At 35.5% G+C, this 21,956-nt stretch overlaps 4 protein-coding genes across 8 annotated transcripts in view; 3 read left to right on the top strand and 1 right to left on the bottom strand.

Annotated features, from left to right (window-relative positions):
- The window catches only part of LOC102629811 (uncharacterized), a 64,924-nt gene extending 57,500 nt beyond the window's left edge, over positions 1 to 7,424 (top strand). Inside the window, exons 2-5 of one of the 2 annotated variants that reach the window (XM_052433224.1) lie at positions 4,885 to 5,060; positions 5,160 to 5,262; positions 6,646 to 7,035; positions 7,140 to 7,424. In XM_052433224.1, the coding sequence (XP_052289184.1) occupies positions 4,954 to 5,060; positions 5,160 to 5,262; positions 6,646 to 7,035; positions 7,140 to 7,268 (729 nt within the window). In that variant the 5' untranslated portion in view covers positions 4,885 to 4,953 and the 3' untranslated portion in view covers positions 7,269 to 7,424. Of the gene's footprint in view, positions 1 to 4,874; positions 5,061 to 5,159; positions 5,263 to 6,645; positions 7,036 to 7,139 lie in introns of those variants that run through there. The other variant, XM_006469346.4, reaches the window with a different exon arrangement.
- On the top strand, positions 198 to 2,341 carry LOC102629245 (hypothetical protein). Its single transcript, XM_006469344.3, has one exon. It carries the CDS (start codon positions 1,211 to 1,213, stop codon positions 2,135 to 2,137), a length of 927 nt encoding a protein of 308 aa, XP_006469407.1. The 5' UTR covers positions 198 to 1,210; the 3' UTR covers positions 2,138 to 2,341.
- Positions 2,845 to 4,689, bottom strand: LOC102629531 (protein transport protein SFT2-like). The gene is made up of 4 exons (XM_006469345.4): positions 4,366 to 4,689; positions 3,602 to 3,869; positions 3,350 to 3,454; positions 2,845 to 3,089 (listed from the first exon to the last, which is right to left on the bottom strand). The coding sequence occupies exons 1-4, from the start codon at positions 4,563 to 4,565 to the stop codon at positions 2,979 to 2,981; spliced, it is 684 nt and encodes a 227-aa protein (XP_006469408.1). The 5' UTR covers positions 4,566 to 4,689; the 3' UTR covers positions 2,845 to 2,978.
- A 2,856-nt stretch (positions 7,425 to 10,280) lies between the features above and the next one.
- Positions 10,281 to 19,992, top strand: LOC102630105 (uncharacterized). 4 transcript variants are annotated; one of them, XM_006469347.4, is made up of 17 exons: positions 10,282 to 10,833; positions 11,245 to 11,975; positions 12,604 to 14,199; positions 14,369 to 14,761; positions 14,877 to 14,948; positions 15,103 to 15,183; positions 15,307 to 15,347; positions 15,444 to 15,531; positions 15,607 to 15,759; positions 16,207 to 16,398; positions 16,490 to 16,569; positions 16,682 to 16,754; positions 16,832 to 16,933; positions 17,612 to 17,717; positions 18,046 to 18,133; positions 19,170 to 19,379; positions 19,449 to 19,992. In XM_006469347.4, the coding sequence occupies exons 1-17, from the start codon at positions 10,473 to 10,475 to the stop codon at positions 19,450 to 19,452; spliced, it is 4,371 nt and encodes a 1,456-aa protein (XP_006469410.1). In that variant the 5' UTR covers positions 10,282 to 10,472; the 3' UTR covers positions 19,453 to 19,992. The 4 variants fall into 4 exon arrangements, with proteins under 4 accessions (XP_052291464.1, XP_006469410.1, XP_006469412.1 ...); XM_006469349.4 differs by having other exon boundaries at positions 10,283 to 10,833; positions 19,170 to 19,352; XM_006469348.4 differs by having other exon boundaries at positions 10,283 to 10,833; positions 19,481 to 19,992.
- Positions 19,993 to 21,956: the final 1,964 nt, after the last annotated feature.

Genomic DNA, 21,956 nt, shown 5'->3' with positions numbered 1-21,956 from the left:
TACAAACAAACAATTTTGTATAAAAAAAAAAAGGTAACAATAAATAATAAATATATATATATATATAATAATTTATTAAAATAATGGTTAATTTTATTTTATCCCTAATGTTTTGACTTTTGAGATTGCACATAGGGTGAGTTAAAAAATAAAAAAAATAAAAAAAAACCTGGCAGCTCAGCCCATGCCTGCAATTTTTGACCCAGCCCTCCACATAAGGGTCTGGACATGGGTCAAAAGTTTAAAGTCGGTTGTAAATGGGTCTGTTAAGAGCTTATAAAAATCAATTAAGTTATAAATTAATAATTTATAAATTAAAAAATAAAAAAAGAAACAGCCAAATTAAAAGTTATTGAGTTTGTGGTTTGTTATGTTGTGTTGCTAATATTTTATGTATTGAAATATGAATCTATTATGTATTGGATAATCATATTTAATTTTAATATTTTTGTATTTTTTAGTTTTATTAAAAATTTATTTAAAAAATTAATTAAAACCCAAGGCCAGCCTAAACCTGTCAAAACCCCACCCAGGCTATACCTATTCACGTTTGTACGGACTTTTAGAAGAATTGAGTCTATTACCAATTCTTATTTAGGCCCGTGCCCGCAATTTGCTATTCTAATTTTACACATCATAATGTAATATTGTAGGTATGGTGATTTTGAACGGCCAAACTTTTACAAGCCCTTCAAAGTTTTATATATCATCATTACGGCCCCTAGCCGTTAGTTGCTTCTATTTCTTGATGGTTTTGAACTGCCAAATTTTTGCAAGCCACCTGTCTTTGAAACTGAGTAGGCATAAGAGTCTCTAAATAGTAAAAGAATTTAGAGGCAAATTTGTTGGACCCCGTTTAATGCGGCCACCATTTTTCTTACAGCCTCTAGATTGAGAATTTTCCTCTTTACTGATAACAAACACATTCATGTTTGTTCCTCATTTCCGTTTTTCCTTTCCCGAAACAAAAAATTTTCTTGCAAATTTCTTTCATTTTCCCGTCACATTTTATATGTTGGGTTTCTTTGCAATATCATCAAGCAGTTGTGCTATCAACAATTTGCCAAGAACCCAGATAGCTCAACTCTCATGACTCTTCTCAGGTAACATGAAACTGTCATAAAGTTTTTCTTCTTGTTACATACAACCTTTAGGCTCATCTCACGTGCATTGTTAATGTTATTATAATAACTATTATCAAGCAGTGAAAATGGCATTTCCAATAAGAGCATATTCAATGGCAAATCCACCGTTAGCAGAAAAAATAACAGAGGATCCTGTAACAAACAAGACTGCTCAAAGCACAGTCACATGTGGCTACCAGACTCATATCGCAGGCTATTTACGCAATGTGACTGTCCTGTGGTGCAAAAATCTAATGAATCATTCTCTAAGTATTATGATAAATAGTTTAGAAGGTGATTATCATTATAGTTGCAAAGTTGACCTTAAGCCATGGCATTTTTGGAGCAAGAAAGGGTATAAATCCCTTGACGTCGAGGGTAACCAGGTTGAAATTTACTGGGATCTTCGTTCTGCTAAGTTTTCTGGTGGCCCTGAGCCTTGTGGGGATTTTTATGTTGCTCTAGTTTGGGAGGAGGAAGTTGTGTTGTTACTTGGAGATTATAAGAAAAAGGCTTATAAGAGAACAAAGGCAAGGCCAGCACTAGTTGAGGCATTGCAGTATTACAAGAAAGAGAATGTGTTTGCAAAGAAAAGCTTTGGAACTAGAGCTAAATTTGATGAGAGAAAAAGGGAACATGACATTGTAGTTGAGAGTTCAACATTGGGGCCGAAAGATCCTGAAATGTGGATTAGCATAGATGGGATTGTGTTGGTTCATGTGAGAAATCTGCAGTGGAAGTTTAGAGGAAATCAGACTGTGTTAGTAGACAAGCAACCAGTGCAAGTTTTCTGGGATGTGCATGATTGGTTATTTAGTACCCCTGGAACAGGCCATGGATTGTTCATATTCAAGCCAAATGCACCTGAAATTTCAGAAAGTGAAGGCAGCAGCCAAGGAGGAGGTGACAGTGATAATAGCAACGGAAGCAAGTATCATTCATCAAGAAATTCATCAAGAAGTAACACAGCACCTGAGTTCTGCTTGTTTCTTTATGCATGGAAGATTGAGTGAGAGTATTAAGTTTTAATCATTGGTATGTATGCAACCAAACCTGTTGCTGTTTGCATTATTTCACTATGAGACTTATATGGGTTAGAGAGCCCTTTATATTGTTGTAAATTATGTTGATTATGTCTTGTAATCTCCTGAGATGGGGCAGCATGTTTTACAATTTTGAGGGGTTGAGACTTGAGGAATTATATTTCCAAATTATAAATAGCCTATATGCTCATTTTTGTTTGAGTTGAAAGAGTAAAATAGTGTGAGGCTAGGATACATATCTTGGGAGATGTTGCCTGATACTCTTTTGGATTTTATGAACTTGTTTATATGTGTTTATTATTTTTTATTGTTTTAATTAAATGTATAAGTGAATCTATAGTCTCAACTTTTTCTCGTAAATAGTTAGCAACCTTTTCGCCATTCATCAAGTTGTTTGCGTTGAAAAGCTAATGCAACAAATTTTGTTGTTAACAAGTTGTCCATAGAATAAACTGAATTGAACTTCCTCTTTGACACATGTATAAGACAAGCCTGTCCTTTCGAGGAAGACGACAGGCCTCTTAACCATGCAAACGAAAGAGCAGTTCGTGTTTTCTGCTTTGAGGTTCTCTCGAATAAACTTTCAGATTGAGAGGAAACTTTTGAAGGATTTCGAGTCCTCTGCTAAATTGATGTGTTAAGGCAAAATTCATATAAAAAACTCCCAAGACAACACATAAAAGAAGAAATTGGTAATTCTGAATGCCATTTCATTGTTTATATTGACATCTTGAATCTTACAAAATAATACCAATTTAACTGTGTAAACGAGAATGGTAAAAAAGAATATGTGAAAAAGCTAACATCATTGTCACCTTCCAAAACATCTCCGTATTGTAGAGATTAGTGATGAAGAAAGGAACTTCAGGCCGAAGGATCCTCCCGGGAAGCAGGAAATGGCATAGTATGCTAGTGCAAGGACCTGGCAAGTTCGAAAAGGACTTCAATTTCTACTAAAGACCAACTTACTTTTGATATGAACACATAATCAAAGTTAAGAATTTAGGACAAAATCAAGTGGACAGCAGAATGCAGTGAGATGGATGATTCACCATCTCGAGGTTTAACTCAGGTTCAGAACAAGCGCCAACCAGATCAAGGTAGTGGCCTTGTTCCCCAAGGTGAGATCAAGTCACAAGTGAAGATTATGAAGAATCAAAAGTATTATAAAAGTTACAATACCTGTAACACAGAGAAAAGGACAGAGAGAATGTAACTGTGAAGCACCATGGAAACATACACAGTTCCTACCATGCTGCCGATAGATATCAATGTAAGAGGAAGCCTCTGAAAGCAAAAAATCAAACAGAAAGTATTAATGACGAAGCATTTTTGTAGAAAAGACTTCAAAATTGTGCACTGAGTGTACATTGATAGCTTTTGTAGAAGATTTAACGAAAATCTGTACAAAATAATTGAAACGAGATAAGCTACCTCTTTAGAGAACATGTGAGCAAGCTGATTTTTAGGACCTTTCAAAGCGAAGAACGAGCCAACAGTGAGAGCACAACCGATAGTGAAGCAGATGGCAAATTTCTGCGGCACCAGGACAATGACTGGAAGGAACATAGTGAATGCGATGAAGATAAAGAAAATTCCAACGGCAAGAAATAAACCAAAGTACAAAAAAGATTTCCCAGAAGGGACATTGCTGGTGGAAGCTTGGAAATTCCCAGGTAAGTCCCTGACTCCTTTTGAAACCCTAACCATTCAAACAAGAATCAATCAAACCAAGCACTGTACATTGAGAATAAAGTGATTACCAAGATAACAATATGACCCAACTTCAATATCAACTTACACATCAAATTAATATGTACGAAAGATATCATATGTAGAATGCACTTTTAGTTGTAAAGAAAAGATGGCGTGAGATTTTTTTTTTTTTAATTTTTAAATCAGCTACCAAGTAAAGTGAGTGTTTACAGTTTATCAAACACTTTAGCCATTGTGCTTTTAAAGTTCAAACTCAAGCACAACCATATCATAAGCATAAACACACCCTATGTCCACACAGTTCGAAGGAGTACAATTTTAGCGTAACATTGAATGATGTAATGCTTTGTACAAAAATATCTATTTTTTAATATACACGCACCCTAAGCTGGATACAATTTAAATCACTATCAGCATAAAGAATATCAAATTTGAAAGAAAAACGTAAAAAGGAAATTGACATGAGGTTTTACTAAAATTACACGTTGAAAGTTCCGGTGAATTTGTCGGAGGTAGTGCGGACGGCGGCTTCGAGATCGAAAGCGGAGGAATCGGATGATGATTCTTGAGAAGCGGCGTAAGAGTTCCAATCAGCGAGCAGCGACGATTGTTTCTGTTGTTGTTCTTTAAACTTGCCGCTGCTTGGACCTCCCGTGAACCATGATTGCGCCGTCTTCTGCATTTTTTTTCACTTTTTTAATTGTCGGTGATCGGCGACGATATCTGTTTTTGAGATCTGGTGCTGCTTTCGCGCCACCTTATTTGCTTGCCAATGGCACCGTTATTATTATTAATTTATGGCTTTATTTTTTAAAATGATCATTTTCTTAAATTTTAAAAATAAATAACCTTGACATTTTTTAATTAACAACAGAAACCTACATGTCGTATTATAAATAAAAAATAATCGACAAATAGTAACGTTTTAACTCCGGAGTAAATATTGACCGACATGTCGTAAAAGTCTTTTACTCTAATTGAATAATCAAAACACTTGCATTAGTAGATCATTTGGCTGCTCCTGCTCTGCATCAAATCTTATAACTGAAATTCTTCTGAACGCCAAAGCGATGAAGGTTGCTCCGAAACTCATCTTCCTATTGAGAGACCCAGAAGGCTTAGTGACTGCCATCGCTGACGCTCTTCACTCTAACCCTAGCTCCTCTTATCGCAGACTGTTAGTTACTCCTTTAGCAAACTGAGATTTTCTCTTGTTTCTAGTTAGTTTTTTTAGAAAATAAATGCGGCGGTGTTGCTTTTGTTTCATTATCGGCAGAGAAGAATCATTCGAGTTGTCATTGGAGCAGCGATATGGAATTAAAGAACAGAAAGCACGCGGCCAGCTGGTTCACTTCATCGATGATAAAGGCAATTATCAGGTATCACTGTTTTTGTTTTTCGAAAAATAAACATTGCTATTACAAGAATTACAAATCCTTACGGACACCCCAATATTCTTGCCGAATTTATAGCCGGCCAATTAAAAAATCGAGTTTCTTTTCGAAAAGCAATGAAAAAAGCTATTGAATTAACGGAACAGGCCGATACAAAAAGGAATTCAAGTACAGTTTTTTCGCGATTCTCCAGCATAAACTGTAACTGGTCTATTGAAATATTATAAACTTTATTTATGTAATTTTTGTGGCATTATGAATCATGGGTGCATATATTGATGAATCCAAGTAATTTGTACTGGCCAGTGCGCTAATAAGAGTCTTGAGTTCAATTGTCTTTGGGCTAAAAAGTTGTAATTGGTTACAAAAATCTAATTTTTACTTGAATTATAAAGAGACCAATTGATCTTCAATCTTTCAAAGTATATAGCTGAAACATAAGGTAAAAAGGAATAAGGGATAGAGGTATCATCGGTATATGCTTAGTAGAAGAAGAAATGCATTTCAATATTCAGGGTGGAATTATGGGTATATATATCAGACAGCAGTTTATAAGTAGCAAATAGGACTGACAAACTCCCTCACTTTTAGAATGGGGAAGTCTGTGGTTTGTAGATGATCAGGAGCATTGTTTTGAGAGAGAGGCCGAGATCCTGTTGATTTCTCTGGCGCTATCTTGCTTTCCTTTATTTTTATTTTTATTATTTTTGGATGAAACAAATTTATTTTGTTCTTAACAAATTGGGAAGTCATTTAGCTTTACTGCATTAAGTGTAACCTATGCAGTTGATGTTGCATATGTTGGGAGTTATCAGCATGACAAAATCTCTGTAAGTTTACTTAAAAAGGGGGGGGAAAATGGTGGGTATGTTCATTTGTTCAATGTTTAATTGTTGCTTCTCTTGTAAAACTAAATCGATCGGGAGGGTTATTGGCTGCTCCTAATTTCTTTATGTTACTGCTCTCCGTACCAAAATGCTCCGTGTCTAGTGTTGTTTATTTTGGTATGCAGACATTGTCTGTGGAATATTTCTTCTTATCAATGTAAGAGTTTTCCTACATCCGATCATCTATAAAATGATTTTCCAAACTTATATGTTAGGTATTCTTTGTCAATGATGTTTGATTGACAGATTTTCATATAAAAAGAAATAGAAAGTAGAAAACTTCTTTGCTAGTTTCATCACTGGCATTTAGCCTCCTCTACTACTCCTTGATCTCCTTTATCTAAAGTACACAACTTGTAAGATTAAAAAATCCTGCTTGGACTGCATAGACAGGCAGCTTTCAGACTATTGATTAACCAAAGCTTAGAGTTTAATTTTGTAAATCATGACTTTATGTGTTCTTTATTCATTTTCTACCCAGGTTTCGGTGTTGCTCTTGCAAAACTATGAGCCACCAGCACTGGTGTGTGCCATAAGTGAAGTTTTGGCACAATTAAATTGCGAAACATCCACATTGCCGCTGCTTTTGGCCCCTTTTGTTGTGGAGTCATCAAAGCTTAAGGGGCAAGAGAAAAGCTTGGCAGCAAGTGAAAGCAAGGTTTCACTCTATGGCTTACAAATAGGTCTGGAGACAGACATAACCCAAGCCATGGCTGCCAGAACCCAGAAGGCACCATCGTCATTGCAGATTCATTGTGAACCTCTAGCCTGCTTCTTGCAGCTTGTGCGCATCTTGAAGTCGCCAACTTTTATTCTTATTGGCCAAAGAACTACAAGCCACTCTAATAAAACTTCCGGAGGAGAGCTTCAGGTATTCAATAATCTATCTATGTTCAATCATTACAATTCATTATTCAGTAACGTGTAATCTCTCTCTTTCATCTGGTAAATTGTGACTGATGATTGATTCTGCAGATACTTCATGAGATGGGAGATTTATTGGCGAGCAACACTGGCTTGAGTTTCCGGAGAGAAAAAATCATTTGGAATCCAGCACAAGAATCTAAAGATGCTCAAGAGCCATGGCGAGCATTGTATGGCTAAATCTCATGCATTTTTGAGCTTTAGAAATTGAGATGAAGGTGCATCTGGTTGGTAGAATTTTCCCAGATTATGTGTTTTGTTATGCATGGAAAAACCTGAGAAAAAACATGATATTGAACAGTTCAGAAATTTCAATGGCTTTGCACTGTTCATGTACTTTTGATCTTTTACCAACCTGTGTAGGGATTATGCTTTGGGCAAATATTTTCTTTGCTAATCTCGAAAAAGGAAAAAAAAAATTGCCTTGCTAATGGTGCATGGGAGCCATTAATAGACTCCATTTTCTTCAGAAAGTCCTTTCTTGTAATATTTGTGACAAGATTATCAAAAATATTATTTCATATACTGAAATGGAATTCTAACAAGTTAAAATATAACTCAAATTTGCAAAATGGCAACCCAATCTCCTTCGTACCCATATTAGTGGTGTTGAACCCAGACATCCATTTCGGCTGCTTCTTACAACAAAATTTTTGCTGTGTTTTCTACATGCATAAAGATGATTTCAGTATTTCATCAATTTATTAAAGGGAATATGGGTATTGCTGAAACTTTACTGATTTTACTCTTGGAGGCCGAAATTTGGGATGAATCTTTTACATGCATGCCAAAATAGGTTTTTTTTTATATATATATATATTTCCTTAACCATTTCTCTAAATTGCATGGCCTTTTTTTTTCTTTTTTTAAATCTAAATTGCATAGCTTGGTTATTGTGAGTTTTAGTAGTTGAAAGTTTCTTGCTTGCTTGCATGTCTTAGTATGCATTTTATCGAAATTCTGAAGAAAAGAATGAGTGATTTTCATAGAATTTCTTCACCATCTGTATCAAATTGCATCGGCCTTTTATGTACTGGTTGCATGCTAGTGATTTTTGTCAAAACAACTGACTTTATGTTGATTGGAGTGATTATAGGTAGTTTATGCAGTTATGGGTGTTTTGGTTTTTGAAACTGAAAAGTTTATCGAGATGGCTGATGCAATTTTCCAGCAGATCACCCACTGAATTTTAAAGTTGTCCTACTCTTCTAAAGAAAATAACTTGGTTTTACAACTTGTCACCTACCATCGAATTTTTTCCATCAGGCCACTCATCATCAGATTTTTAGAGTTGTCATATTCTTCAAAATGTCACTCATCACCCATCATTGAATTTTTTAAAGTTGCCATATTTCTCTTCGAGGTGGCAAAACAAATGATATAATTAAATCTTAAATGAATTGGGTCAAAATTTTATGCATTCGAATTCGATTCGTTTATTAAGGGAATTAAAATCTTAGGATTCGGATTTGATTCGTTTATTAAATAAATATTCGGTTCGATTCTTTTCATTCGTTTAATAGAACTAATAAACGAATCGAATTGAATCTAAATTCATTCATTATTCGTTTATCCTAATAATAAATGAATCCATAACAAATCGAATAGAATATGATTCATTTACAGAAATTAAATAAATAATCCAAACTATAAAGTTTTTCATCTCATTTATATATTGTCTTATTATTATAAAATAATTAATAGATTAACCTTCAAATTTTAAAAATTTTCATAAATATTTAAGAATAAATAAGTAATTTAATTAAACGAATTTTAAACAATTAGATTGTATTCGATTTGTTTATAACCCATTTATTAAACAAATAAACGAACTAATATCTTTAAACGAACCCATATTCGATTCGTTAATTTAACGAATCAAATCGAATTCACCCATTTATTAAATAACTTAATTTTTTCGAACCCAAATCCATTTAATTCATTTTGAATAAAACGAATCTTGACCCAAATTGCCACCTAATTTCTCTAAAAACTAATTGATTTTACTACTGTCAACCATCAACTATAGAGTTTTGAAATTAAGATTGCCATATTTATATGAAAATCAATTTGTGCTCCGATAACAGATATTAAATCATTTGACTTCATTCCTCCGTAGTCTCAAGGGTGGTCACTATATCCTTAAGGGTGAAAATCAATTTGTGCTCTGAGAAAAGATATTAAATCATTTTACTTCATCCCTCCGTAGTCTCCAGGGTGGGTGGTCACTGTATCCATAAGGACAACAAGTGACTGTGTTGGCTTTCATTTAGGCTATGCTATGTTTATTGACTATAATTATTAATGGGATGTTAGCTTGTTCAATTATGTGATTTGACATTGTATGATGATTGCACGTTTGTTGTTTGATTAAATGTTGTTGAGCTAGCATGTACATATTTTAGATTGCTTATGTGTGTGAAAGTTGTTTTATTGCTTTACTAATATATGGTTATCTATTGTTGTATTAATGTTATTAAAATCTCAATAGCTTGTATCTATGCACTAAGCATTAGCTCATTCATGCTTTTTCAGGTCGTGGGATGTCGACAACATAGAGTAAATGAGAGTCGGATGCTTTCTTATAATTGAGAAGTACATAGTTTTCAATCGATTATTCTGTTATAATTTAGAGTCTTCTCATAAGTCTTTTAACTTTAGATTTAGATATATTTTATTCATATTTATTGCATTTATAAGGTTTACTAGAATTTGACTTGAATATGGAGGTAAATAGGTGCTTCAATCAAATTTCTCATTATTTTAGTGTTGTTCGGATATTATTTCTAAGTATTGTAACAATTAAAATATTCCTAATTCTCAAGTACTCAGGGGTCGGGTCGTGAAACAAATTATTAAATAAATTATTTTTTGATCACATAATATGATTAATTGAATAGAAAACACCACACAATTTTCGTGATTTATTTTTACTTTTTTTTATTCTCATTCAATTAATTAGAGACACACCAATTTATATGAAAATAATTTGTACAACAATTTTTATTTATAAATACACATTTTATCTATATATATATATATATATTATATAAAAAGGTAAAAAGAAAAAATGAAAGTAAAATTGAATATTTTGTTCAATACATATTTAAATTGTATTTTCGGTATTTTTTTTTATCAAGTATTTAAATAAATAAAAATTAAATGGGCTAGTGGATATTGCCTGGCTGCCGGGTGGCCTTTTTGCTCGCATCACATTTAAGAAACAAGAAGAGCGGGTAAGTGGAGTTGAAAACTCTCAGTCGCGTTCAATTCAAATTGCCATATAATAGAAACTTTCCCGCAATACAAAACCAAACAACATTCGAATTTCAAAAAACCCTAAGAATCGAAATCCTTTTCAACGTTCCTCCAAAATCGAATCTCATGGCTTCGAAAGATCCCGACGAACATTTCAACACCGAGACCGACGAAGAAACAGTCGCTCTACGGAAGAAACGGCTGCGGCGCGTGAGTTTCGCCGACCGAGAGATCACGTCCGTGCACATTTTCAACCGGGATGAGGACTATGAGACGCCGCCTGAGGGTTCCGGCCGGAAATCGAGCTCGGAGGAGGATGATCGTCAAGTGCTCGGGTTTTTTAGAGACTTGGCCGTCGACAGTGACGATTCCAAGGAGATGTCGCCGGTGGACGATGGTGAGGTTGTTTTTAGGAAGTCTTTTTTACAGCCAATGGGGTCGCCGTCCCCTGGGAGTAGTGTAGTTGGCTCTGCTACCTCTAATGACGGTCAGTGTTTCATTTTGTTTTGTAAGTTTTTAAATGCTCATAAACGGTGGGTTTGGTGAATTTGTGGCAGCTGTCAGATATGAGATGTAGATTATGTGCTAGTAATGTTATCAATTGTTTGTAAACAATAGATTTTGCCACTAGTTGAAATAAGGGGAAAAAAAAATAAATTAGTGGTAATTGTGGAGGGAGACTAAAAATTGTTTGAACAGGAAGTCTTTTGGCTAATAATTTTTGTGCTTTTACTATAAATCTTTTGATCATGCAATATTGAGATAGCCATCACTAGGTGATACATGAATGGAGAGTCTGCAACAGGGAAATCAGTAATGATATTCTTTCTTTTTCTGAGAAAGTTAAAAAATGCGTTAAAAGAAGTATTGAAGGACTTGTTTTTATTTCATTTTGCAGAAGAAAACTTTTTTGGCCCTGTATCATCGAGTTTCATCAGATCGGGGCGGTTATCTGATTCTGCTGCTTCTGATGACAATCATGATATTACAATGGATTCAACAGCATTTTCCATGCATTTCCGAAGTCTTGTTAGGTCAGAGTCAGGTGACCTCAAGACACCAACGGGGAAAACTTTTGCCTTTGAAGAGAAAACGCCTACCCATGTGTCCACTTCATCTGATCCTGGAAGTTTTATGGTACTAACAAAACCTAAGAAGCCTATTGGGCAAAGTCCTGTGGCTGTTGGTAAAGTCACTGGCAGTAGAGATTCTAACGATATGAGCCTTGTGGGAGATGACTCTCACAAGTATGATTATGGAAGATTATCTCCTGCACTTGAAGCACTTTTAGCTGAATCAGGCGAGAATATACTGGTTGATTCTTTGTTTGATTCTGCCGCTGATACAAAGTCACTGAAAAAGAGTGAGGTTCCTATATTTAATGATGTTGGGAGTGGCAGCTTGGACAAAAAGGACAACAGCAGTTCTGATATGCATGATGTTGGTTTTGATGATGTGTATGCAGCGGAAGTTCCTATGGCCCATTCTTCTTCGGGCGAGTCAAATGGTGGTTCTATGGCCACTGTCACTGATCTGATTACTCATGATTGCCCTTCCAGTAGAATTGATTATCTAGTTTCTGATGCCCCTGCCGGTGACCACATCCAAAGTCCTAATCAGCCAAATAATGTAAGAACTTCTCCTGCTTGCAGGAAAGTAATTTGCTTGTTTTCCATAGTACTTCAGTTTTTTCAGATTTACATTTTGAGTAAAGTTGACCACTTGAAGAATTTTAAAAAGACAGATTACAGGGACTATACTTAGTTGATGTCTTCAGTTTTTACATTTTACTCTAATACTTGCAATTTTTTGTTGGGAGATATTGTACAAACAACAATCAATTTTTATTGCTGTCGCATATTTTTTTTCTTTTACATTTATATTTACTTTTCTACATATTTTCAACTTGTGCTCCCATGAATCTTACTCTGTATAAAATTATATGTGTCAATGTGATGGCACCAATAGGACATGACTGTTTTCTTTGGTGTTTTGTACTGGCTATTGAATTGGTTTGAAATACATATGTGATGCAGAATTTTGGGCTTTTGCTGTTATCGTTAATCATTTGTCAACATTCTTTGTTGTGGTGGTCAGCAATGTACTTTCTGTTGATATTTTAAATAATTTTCCCCACATGCTATTGGTGTAGTCAGTCTATGAAACTCGTAAAGTGGATAGATATTCAAACAATGTCTGCTATTCATTGGCATTTAAGGATCTGATTCTTGGTCCTGTTTTGGTTTTACCAACACAGGTAAAGAACCCTTTTGTTGAAGGTGTAACTGGGACAAACATGCTGAATGTTGAAATCCCTGTTGGTAGTTTTGACAACCCACCAGATGTAATTGGGAACAGAGTTCATTGGACGGGTTTGAATTCACAGCATAAACCTTCAGATTTATTTTCCCCACAGAACTTGCTCAAAGGAAATCCTCCTGCAGATAGAACACATAATTCTCCTATTGTGCACCTTCCAGATCAACATCCAGGATCTCCTTTATCAGGTTCCATAATCTTGTTATCTGCTAAGCGAAAGCAGATATTTCTTGATACTACTATTACTCCTTCCCCCAAAAAAACCAGTTCTTTCTTTAGTAAGGAAAATATAGAAGTAGGTGAGAAAGTTTCAACTATTCAGAAAAGTCATTTGAAGGTTAAAATTTCTAGTCCTTCTGCCCATACATCTGTTCTTAGGGAGGAAATTGAAAAATCAAAACGTAGATTATCAGAGTACCTCTCGTCTTCAGCATCTCCTGTCAATAATTTTGTGGAAGAAACTGGCAGAAATCTCCAGTTCCAGCACGTGGATGCCTCAGTTATGAATTTGGAGAAGCATTTTTTAAGTGCTGATAGGAAGAATGTAGAACATGCAATTACAACCAACATGAATGGTGGTGGTGGTGGAACCCCAAAGAACTTTGGCAGTTTGAACCAAAATAAAACGGGCATTTTAAGTGGTGGAGAATCCCTGGATCATTTGTTCAGTCCCATTCTTTCTGAAGACAAACAAACTGAGGTGACAGATGGCGATGGCGATGGAACCCCTGAGAACGTTGGCAGTTTGAACCAAAATAAAATAGGTGTTATAAAAGGTGGAGAATCCCTGGATCATGTGTTCAATCCCATTCCTTCTGAAGACAAGCAAACTGAGGTGACTGCAGCAGCAGCTTCCCATGCTCGGTTGACTATGCCAGGGAAGATTCAGCATCTCTTGATGTCAAATAATCCCATGCAGGGACCATTGGCTGTATCGGTTTCTGATACTTCAGCAGAGGAGATCACGCTTGATCTTAAAAAAGACCTGAAAGTAACCAATGACTTTGATACATTTATGTCACCTCCAATGAAGAACTTAGATCAGAAGTTATCATCCCCGGCAGAAACTCATGGCAGTGTTTCTGGTAACTTGAAGCACAATGCTCAGAGTAGAAGTCTTGTTGATTCAGGGTTAGATGGGAATTCAATAGAATATGCCACTAGTGGTAACCATTTGACTGGCACGGTTAACAACTTGGACTCTTTGGCAGTTGAGCTGAGAACCAACTCTTATTCACCTCTTATTGAGATTAACCGTCTCACAGACTTTACTAAAGTAAAAAGAGTGGATGACAGAGACATCTATACATCTGCTTTGCTAAAGGCTTCTGAAACGGTTAAGAAGTTCCAAACCCTTTCAGGTGATATGAATTTGATGAAGTTTCAATTGCCTACCCCAGATAAGAATCTCCAAATTGCAAATGATCCATCCTTGACCAAAGGGGAACTCCCTGGGGATAAGATAAAAGCCTCTACTTGTGTGCCGACTTCGCCAAATATCCTGAGAACCATAAATGAGCCATTGCTTTTGAAGGTATTGGTCCTTCTCCCTTAATTTACTTGCAAACACTAGCTCTTTTATTTAGTTGCTCTTGGCTTTCACATTCTTGGTGTTCTTGGTGTTCTTGGATGCTTATAAAGTCCAAAATTCTAAGTGAAGTGCAAAAGTGAACTCAGAGCCCTTCTTATAAATTGCTTATCAGAGTCCTACTTGGAAAGAGCCAATTTGGAGTCCTTATAGGAAAGAGCAAGGTGATTCATCACTCAGTACCCGTTCACATTTCAGCAGAAGTGGATCATCTTCCAAGTCCAATTCAGATGAACATGTTAATGATGATTGTCTCCAAGTACTTTACAATTCTCAGAATTCATTTTATGTGCAAGATTTTGACAATTCTTCTAGAGGGAAAATTAGAAGTGAAGAAATAGTTCTTGGGGATGCACATAATGCCTATAATATCGGTGGGATCCAGAAAAGGCTTAAAGTTGATCAAAGTGGAGGTACTGACTTGGAGTTGATGATTGAACAATCTGATGGAAGTAAGAAGGGAAACGAGAAGAATGGAGTTGACGCAACATTGAAGCACTGGACTGATGTATGAGTAACATGTTGCTAAATAGTTATGCTCTCCTTCTAGCCTAACAAGATTTTTGCATAGATGATTATTTATGCCCGTCTAGCCCTTTATAACTTTTGAGATCACCTTGCAGATTTCACTGAAGTTCTCAGCCGAGACAAACCAAATTCTTTCTCCATCAATTGAGAAGCTGAATACAGGAGCAGTATGTACCTGGTTTCCCTTTTTTAAAAAAATATTTCTCCTGTTTGAACAAACCTAAAATTTTTGAATTAAACTACTTTTTGCTGCTTTTATTTGCCTAAATTTCATCATTTCTTCTTCTTTAATTGTTGCTTACTCAATTTGTCAATCTGCAGATTGCTGTGTTGGAAGATATTTTGGCTCACCTGCAGAAGATTTATAAATATGAGATGATTTGTTCTGAAATCCTGTCTCAGGTTTGTTCTATAAGTTAAAAACTAAAACAATTAAATCATTATTTTATGGAACTCAATTTCCTAAAAAGAAACTTATATTAGTCTATTTCCTTCCTAACCCTGTTCTTTGGTTGGCATGTAAAGAGACCATACGATCGGTCCAGTAATATTAGACATAGAAGCAGGTGGGTTCTTTTGTAGTTCTTTGACTGCATAGCATATATTGATGGTGGAAACTGGTTTAGCATAAAATTGTTGATGAGATGAGTTGGCTGTTGCAGAGTTGCTGAAACAAGATTGTTGCTTTACAAAATAGTATATACAAAGGCAATGTTTCAGATTGCACACATGAAGCATGACAAATTTCTGGTACTTTCAATGGATTATTTTTTTTAATTTTTCTAAAAATGATTATTTGTTACATGCCTTCTTACTTGAATGCAGAAAAGAGGACGGCTATTGGACTCTAAAATTAAGAAGTTTGAAACTTTGAAGTTGAATTATGTCAGACATCTGTCTGCCCCTGCTAATAGAGATACTCAAGTTGATGATGATCTCCATGATTCATCCTTCGTAAATTTTGGGAGCAAACATGAGGTATGCATGTCAGTTAAGTCTGGGAGCAAAAATCAGATATGCAAGTGTCTTTTAATTTGTAAATCTTTTGTATAAGCCTAGCTGCATAAGAATGGTAAAACATTTTTCTACGTCATTTCATTCAGAATTTCCTCTTTTTTATAAAAAATTAAGAAGTAAAATTTTCTTTGTAGGCAATCTGATATGTGTTTCTGGAGTGATAAATTTTTATTTTGAAACTTCTGTTTGCATCTTTAGTCCATTGAATCTCCAAATTAACAACATTGCGTAATTGACAGAAGTAGATTGATGTAACTTCTTAAACCCATGTTAATTATTTTCCTGCTTGCTTTTCTTGGGCGTGTGTCAATTATGCTCACATGATCTTGAGAAACTTTTAGGTAAAAGTATTGGATTGATTTCAAGTTTCCGGTGAACTGCATATTTTTTTCCCCCCTTTTGTGCCAGGTTGCCGGTGACAGTGTGACCAGAATGAGACAAGAGGTTGAAAGTTTAGATAGAAAAACAAAGAACTTAGTTAAATCCTTTCACACTTATTTTAAGATGAAAGGTGAACTAAGTTGTGCAGATACTCTCATGTTACTTAATGAGAAACTGAAAAAGAGAATGTGTTGCAGAACTATATGCCAGGATTTGCAGGTATTGCTACACTTGCTGTATTTCTTGTTGATACATACATTTAATATGTCTTCTGTGAATGAGAGATTGATCGTGCCTGCTGTTCCATCAGCTGTGGGAAATCGATGATTTGGAAATGAAGAATTCTAATCACTGTCTTGTTCTCAACTACTCTGGCTTCATCTGCCAAAGGTGCGACTTGCTAGATCTTTTTATTAAATCGGTATCATAGTTCTATATAAACTATATGTTGCATCTCTTGATATTGGCATATTTAATGGGTACTTTTGTTTTGTGAATAAAGCTTCACAAAAATAACCAATCCAGTTTCAAGCATGGTCGTCTCAAAAAAAGTAAATGATATAAAGATCACAAAGGTAAGCTTTACTAGTTTCTTTTTTTAATGTATATAGTTGTTTTCCTCATTTCTAAATCAAGTCGTTTTGTTCTTTAGAACTTCCCAAACATGGATGCCTGTGTTGCCTTTGGATTTTTGTTCAATGCTGAGTCCACCAAGAAGTCTATTGGTCCCAAGAGTTTGGCACAAGAAACGCAAGTAGGTTGCTCCATCTCGTATATGCTTTTGGTTCTGGAACTTGGTCTTTCTCCTGTCTCTTCCCTTAACTTCTTTGTTTTTCCTGCTTTCTTCTCCTTCATTTGTTGTGAGCTTTAAATCACAAAGCCAAAAGAAGTAAATATTATGCACACTTAGCAGTTGTCTAGTTGCCACTTCTTTTGAGGTTTAATAGGCTGTGAAATTCGACTCAAATAAGAAACATATCTGATATGATGTACTACTGAATACTACGTTTTGACATGTTAAGAGGTATATATTTGTTGAATGACAAGTACTGATTACATTCAGTGCCTGTACAAATGAACTTGGAGGTTAAAGAATATTATGTATAAATCGTCAAGCTCATTCTACATTAGGTTATCAACCCAAGCAGCACATGCTTAGGCTTTTCTTGCTTAGTCTTCGAAATTTGATTTGAGGTTGTTTCATCTAAGTAAACAAGTTCATTGTTGAGCTGTGCTGAGTCAGAGCTATTTGCTTCGTTTGCAGTCCTGCATCTTTGCCCCATGATTAAACTAAGCATGTGATTAAAAGCAATCTCTTTGTTGGTTCCTTACAGTTGTTCTGGCTGGAGATATATAATTCTTTTATGAGTAGTAAAAGTAGGGAAGATTATTGGCAATTCCTTATGCACTTAAATGTGCTCTGATTATGCAGAAAACCAGTTCAGTTTTACATAATCTTTTAGCAGTAGTTGAGGAAGTACAGCTGGCAAGGATAGAGATTAGGAATCTGATCCACGCAAAGTTTAACTCTCCATCTGGTAATTTATTACCTTCTTTTGCCTCTGTTTTTCAACAGTATCTATTTATCTGTCAAATGCATATTTTTCTTAAATAGCAGTTACGTTACTTGTAACTTTGCATTCCCTTGTTTGCAAGCAGCCAACATTTAACTGGATTTGGATCTTATTTGTAGTTGCCTATTATATACATGTATGCTGTGATCTCAGTAAACAGTGTCCTTTCTACCTTGATATTAAATGTTGTCCTACCTTGATATTAAATGTTGACTCAATTTTTGTTTGTTGGACTAGGAGCTTATGACTAATGCTTTATAGATGCTTATCTATGATTTTCTTGTTTTTGCAGCTGGGCAGCTTGATTTGCAGCTTCGTTTCATCGATTTTAATAGTTGTAGGAAAGTGACAATGACTCTTGATGTGACATGTTTGAATTGGTAAGTCCTGCTGATTGTATTGTTTAGTGTATCATGTGTATATTCTGCAAACTTTTATCTATGTGGTTAAATTTTTCTTTACTTGAATATTGATGTTAGCTAGTTTTCCTGTTATGAATGACAATCTCTAGATGTAGTTATCTTTTCTAGACGGGTGGTGTTGTTCTTTACAGTTATGGGCATTCGAAGTCTTAATGGCTTTTAAACGCCATCCAACTGACTAGCATCTTTGGACTTCATCAAGCATATTTACAAGTCCCTGCCCTCTTCTTGAATTGTTTGGATTTGATGCGTCACATTGTTCAATGTGGTGAAATTATTGCTTATAGGAGAATAAATGAAATTCACTAAATTCATTGTTGAGGTTGCGGTGGCTGATAAATCCTGTATGAGTGATATTTGCACTTTGAGATTTGTCGGTTAGGTAAACTGTTTTCTCAGTTCAGCCCCAGACATCCTAAAAACAAATTTGATGTCTGGAATTACCATCATAGATCCCCACCCCCGTGCCGGAGAAAGGGGGGGGGGTGTGGTGGAAGGTCCTGTGGTCAAAGAAAAAATAAGGATTTGCTTTGATTGCTCATTTGCCTGTCTAATATTTTGATTAGTTAGGTGTTAAGATGCTTACCTGGTCCAGCCATAAACTTAGGACCGGTTTTGATTGGAATTGTAAAATCTTTTCTAATTTTCAAACTAATAAATTGGGGTCCGGCTGTGGTACAACGGTGATACGGTATCACCGTTGTATCCAGCCGTTGGATCCACTTGAATGAATGAATCCAGTGGGATCCAACGGCTGGGTGCAACGGTGATACCGTACCACCGTTGCACCATAGTTTTCTCCAATAAATTGATAGATTCTGCTTAAGTGAGTGGGCTTGAACCTTGAAGTTATTATGTCTGCCTTGTAACTTCTACTGAGACAGTCATTGTTGTCTGCTGTTTTCATTTTGATTTAAATGAACGTTGATTTGTACATTTATGTTCTTGTCAGACAGTCATACCAATTTATCTAATCACATGATTTGTGAAACAGTGGGGTTTATCCTTCAGAGATTCTTCCTTATCACCTAGAAGTTTCCACTGCTGTGATGCAGAAATCTCTACCTGAAGTGCTTTCTGCTGAAATAAAAGCTACAATTGGTAACCTTGCAATTGGATACTTGAGAATTTTTAGGCTCTGTAGATGTGTTTCCCAGGTGTTGCAAATTTCAAGCAGGTCAGCGCAGACTGTTTCACAACCCAGGTAGAGTGGATTTATCATGATTTGCTTGTTTGCATTATGTTTACTTCTTTTTTTAAATTGTATAAACAGGTAATTGTGCACTGTTGCTTCCTTTTCTGAAGATAATTTGGAGGATAAAACTCGCTTTTCCGGAACTCTAGAGCAAATTTTCAAATATTGCTCCGAATATTAATATCTGAGGCATTCATTATGTAAAATAGTCTATGCGAGTTTGTGTCGGTAGTTGTTGTAATGAGATATTTCCAGCCAATTCCAACCTGGGTCTTTCTGGGTAGTTTGTACAACCAAACAAGCATAGGACTGTAGGAGTCAGGTATTTTTAGGCGCAAAAGAAATGACATTTTGGTTTCTGTGTGAGGTCCGCTTATTATCTACAAAATGGGGTGCCTGATGATGATGAGTCCATCTCGGAAAAATACCCAAGTAAAAGGGAAATGAAATGAGATTCAGTAGTTAAAATGTCTACGTCACTGGGTTATTGAATTGTAAAATAGGACCACTGGATGTTTGTGAGGTGTGTATGTATGGACCACAAATGTTAAATATTGATTGTAATATGTTGAGAGAAATTTAACTGTGTTAAATTCAGATTGTTCTAGTTTGATTGAGATCAGGACGGATTCGTCTTTGGTAGTATATGAAAACTGTCAATGCTAGTTGTGCAAGTGGACTGGTATTCTGGTAAGGGCATTCCAAGTGTTCAGGTATATTCCACTTTTGCTTTGAAAAGCTTCAGCAATAAGATCCCTCATTAAAAGAAGCATCTGTCATCTGATATGCCTTAGATTTTTCCAAGCATCACTCCTGCCCTGTTCCCATCATATGGTACGGTAAGCTTTTTTTTTTGTTTTTTCATGTAATTCATGAGAGTTAGGTTATACGTGGGATCTAGGTGCTACAGGATTACTTGCTAATTGCTATCGACTATAAAAAGCAACAGTGGTTATGGGATAAGATAGTATTTGCCCTCAACTTTTGTTGTGCGGGTGGGTGCTGAATATTGGTAACAAAATTTAAAAAAATGGGGGGAAGAAAGAGAGAGGCTTTTTAAGGTTTTGGATTTTGAAGTATGTTAATGAACAGAGTGTGGGAGTTCGAGTAAAAGTAGATTTTGCAAATAGTGGTTGAAAAGAGTGTGAACTCACTGTTTGTACCTTAATAGAAAATAAACAAAACGATATAAAACGAGAAAAAAAAGTATGTGGGCAGAGTACTACTTTGATTACACCCCTTCCCCCTGGGGGCGTCTTTATTAATTGCAATTAAATGCGTTAAGAAATTATTGTTTCTTTTAAATTCTATGAATATGAAAGATTATTTCATAATTCTAATTTCTAAAAGCTGTTTAAATGTGAAAATAAAAAATAAAAAATTGCATAATCAGCCGTGTATAGAATAAATAGTTTCTCTCACAGTCTCACTCTTTGTTGCAAGTTTTATATCTTTAATTCCTTGTCAAACTTTTTATTGCATGTCTAAATTTTGAAAGTTATAATAGAGTATGAGATGTATGATAATTGTTCCCAAATCAGTACACCAACTCCATTCTTTTTGCTTATTTGCTTTCCACTTTCGGAGAAAAAGTATAGTGTTGGGCCAGAGAGGAAATAATTTTGCGAACTTGGAAAATAAAACTTCCCACCCTAAAAATTATTTTCCCGTCTATATTTTCTTTCCAACCAAACAGACAGGCTGCTTTGTTGTAGGTCAACATTTGCCTGTACTGCTTTCACTTTAAAAGTCCCATTGGCATTAAATGAAAGATTGAGATTTGACCATTTGTCCTGGCTTTGCGTGGGCCACATACGGGCAGTGAAGTGGTGGTCAATCATTTAACACGGGGAGAGAAAAAGAGAAGAGGGGTAGTTCGGGAAAATAATAAAAATAATTAGAAAAAGCGATGCGCTTTTGCCAGTTGTAGGGTTGAATCTCACATGTCTTTTCTTTGTCTGTCTAGTGGCTCATTCATTACGTACAAATGCCTTATCTGAAACTATTAGCTAATAGCTTTAGTTGGTTCTCCCCTCTCCTAACTCTCCCGAGTACACATTGTTTTCCTACTCTCTCCCTATTTACTGCCACCTGTCCTTCCAGTTTTCCCTTCACAGCAACAGCAGAAGCAATTTCTAAGTTGTATGTTTCCCTGCTGCCCCTGGGCTCACAGCGTACCGTTTACGAGTAGTAGTAGTAAACGGCTCACGTGAAATCAAACCCAAAAATATCTTTTTATTTCAGCCAACTATTTTTTGTCTGTTTTCCCAAACCAACCAAAATATCTCAGTTTTCGATTCTTTTTTTTTTTTTTAAAAAAAAAGATCAATTATCGTATAATCAAATCAAAGAGCACCTGATCTGTGGGTGGGATATAAGAAGAGCCTCCAAAGATATTTCTGATTTATCTTATTTTTATATATATAATGGTAAATGGAAGCTGGACCAATGAAAATGGCATATGATTAGGAATTAATAAAAAAAATTGCATGCCTAATGATCCAAAGTTTGAATATTTCTTTTCTTTTTCTATTAACTTTCAAGGCACTAAAAATAGATTTGTTGTGGAGTACACAATCGATTGGC

This window comes from Citrus sinensis, chromosome 2 (assembly GCF_022201045.2).
Source record: "Citrus sinensis cultivar Valencia sweet orange chromosome 2, DVS_A1.0, whole genome shotgun sequence".
Taxonomy (NCBI): Eukaryota; Viridiplantae; Streptophyta; class Magnoliopsida; order Sapindales; family Rutaceae; genus Citrus; species Citrus sinensis.
The sequence above is the reverse complement of the archived record's forward strand: the minus strand, read 5'-3'. Positions and strand labels throughout refer to the sequence as shown.

Coding starts and splice junctions, on each gene's coding strand:
- LOC102629531 (XM_006469345.4), bottom strand. CDS start 4,565: ATGCAGAAGACGGCGCAATCATGGTTCACGGGAGGTCCAAGCAGCGGC. Junction 3,870..4,365: donor TTCACCGGAACTTTCAACGT/GTAATTTTAGTA, acceptor TTGAATGGTTAG/GGTTTCAAAAGGAGTCAGGG. Junction 3,455..3,601: donor CTCACATGTTCTCTAAAGAG/GTAGCTTATCTC, acceptor TTTTGCTTTCAG/AGGCTTCCTCTTACATTGAT.
- LOC102630105 (XM_006469347.4), top strand. CDS start 10,473: ATGGCTTCGAAAGATCCCGACGAACATTTCAACACCGAGACCGACGAA. Junction 14,762..14,876: donor CATTGAAGCACTGGACTGAT/GTATGAGTAACA, acceptor ATCACCTTGCAG/ATTTCACTGAAGTTCTCAGC. Junction 16,755..16,831: donor ATGATATAAAGATCACAAAG/GTAAGCTTTACT, acceptor TTTGTTCTTTAG/AACTTCCCAAACATGGATGC.
- LOC102629245 (XM_006469344.3), top strand. CDS start 1,211: ATGGCATTTCCAATAAGAGCATATTCAATGGCAAATCCACCGTTAGCA.